The following is a 2,198-nucleotide window of genomic DNA, read 5'->3' on the forward strand; positions in this document are numbered from 1 at the left end:
AAAAACAAGCCAATAACCATATACACATCACAAAATACTGCCTTGATAGTGGCTACAAAAAGATTAGGTCAATACCTGCAATTCTCAAGGTTTTATCTGTTCTTTTCTACCATATTTTGGAGCCTTCCAGGTGTAGCAGCAATAATGTGCACTCCTTTCGTCATATCATCTGTAAATTATATATCCAGAGCGTATCAAAACAGGCCAATAACCATATACACATCACAAAAGACTACCTTGATAATGGCTATACAAAGATTAGGTCAATACCTGCAATTCTCAACGTTCATCTTCTTCTTTTCTACCATATTTTTTAGCCTTCCAGGTGTAGCAGCGACAATGTGACCTCCCTTCGTCATATGAGATAAATTATATATCTTGAGCATATAAATACTGGCCAATAACCATATACACATCATAAAATACGACCTTGATAATGGCTATATAAAGATTAGGTCAATACCTGCAATTCTCAAGGTTCATTTTCTTCTTTTCAACCAGATTTTTGAGCCTTCCAGGTGTAGCATCCCTTCACCATATCATCTATAAATTATAAATCCAGAGCATATAAAAATAGGCCAATAACCATATACACATCACAAAATACTACCTTGATAATGGCTATACAAAGATTAGGTCAATACCTCCACTGCTCAAGGTTCATCTTCTTAGTTTCTACCATATTTTTTAGCCTTCCAGGTGTAGCAACGATAATGTGCAGTCCCTTCGTCATATCTGTAAATTATTTGAACACTCCTTTCAAATGTTGAGGAACAATGACAGAACTATGTCCAAGGACTGTGGGTTGAGCCACAAGTTAACTAGAGCCCAATCTTGAAAGAGGTTGACAATTCCCACCCTGCAAATTTTATCAGTCCATATTTTCAGTCAAATCTGATATTGCAGAAAGAAGTATCAAATAAGCAACTAAAATTCAAGTGAACCAAGAAATTATGCCAAGTTTGTTCTATCAGACCATATATTTATTAAAATATCATCAGACCACAAGTTTGACACAATAAAGAGACGTGAGAGTGGCCTATGATTGAATGGTTGCAGATATATCTGTGGTAGAGTCCAATGACAACGAGTGGTTCTTCTGCCCAAAGGATCGTAAGTACCTAAACGGGCAGCGACTGAACCGAGCAACTGAACGAGGCTACTGGAAAACTACTGGTGAAGACACGAACATAACGACTAAAAACGGAGCAAAAATTGGGATGAAGAAAACCTTGGTATACTACATTGGTCGAGCTTCTTACGGCAAGAGGACTCATATGGTGATTCATGAATATTGTCCAACTGAAAACTCATTGGATGGATCACACCCTGGCCAGGTTTGCACATCCTTCAGCCATCTTATGTCTTGAATTTCTATTTCTATTTTCTGTATAAAAGATTGATTGCATAATTGTGCAATTATTGGTCACATTGATCAGTGTCTACGATGTAATATATACATAGTATGTGCAGATCAAGTCAATCATGCCTATGCAATATGTTGTATATTCATTAATGGGTTACTTGAACATATATAGTTGGTTACTTCTAATCCTATTTGGTTCCTGTCTGTTTTTCACGAGTGATAAAAAAATGCACATATTTGCTACTTTTATGGCTATAGCAGTTCATTTTCTAGCTTTCTTCTTTAGAAGATGTTGTATAGTTAACTCCTTCTCTAAGAATTTTATTTGTTCTTTTAGCTCATTCCTAATTTGAATAGACTCGCGAAGTGCACTACATTTAGTGGCAGCATACTACTGGACTACATTAAAAGTGCTTTTACAATTAATGCCGAATATATTAGTTCTTTAGATGTTCAAATTAATGAGTTCTATCCGAAGCATCTACCTATGACAACAACATATTCAATATATTCCCACATAGTGAGGTCTGGATTCGAATCATCTACCTATTTAAAAAATTGAAGAACTTTGTGCCTGCGCCTTACTTTTGAATTTGAATCAGGAACACACTTATATTTCTATTGTCATTTGTGGTGAAGCAATGCAAATTAGTTCATACTGGGAAATGTGATTTGCCTGTTGCAAGGTCCATTTGTGCTTTGTCGTAAGTTTAGGAGGAGTGATTTGAAGCAGGACGAGCATGTTGGAAACCCCAATTTAGATGTTGAACCGAATGCTTCATTGCCAAATCACCTACCGAAGATGAATTGTCAGAGGGAGTCACTCCGTTAA

General features: G+C 36.4%; 1 protein-coding gene across 1 annotated transcript; it reads left to right on the forward strand.

The window, feature by feature from the left end:
• The first annotated feature begins 1,049 nt into the window (after positions 1–1,049).
• Positions 1,050–2,198, forward strand: LOC124897663 (protein NTM1-like 9). The gene is made up of 2 exons (XM_047410823.1): positions 1,050–1,337; positions 2,019–2,198. The coding sequence occupies exons 1-2, from the start codon at positions 1,050–1,052 to the stop codon at positions 2,196–2,198; spliced, it is 468 nt and encodes a 155-aa protein (XP_047266779.1).

The sequence above is a fragment of the Capsicum annuum genome, chromosome 4 (genome assembly GCF_002878395.1).
Source record: "Capsicum annuum cultivar UCD-10X-F1 chromosome 4, UCD10Xv1.1, whole genome shotgun sequence".
Classification (NCBI taxonomy): domain Eukaryota; kingdom Viridiplantae; phylum Streptophyta; class Magnoliopsida; order Solanales; family Solanaceae; genus Capsicum; species Capsicum annuum.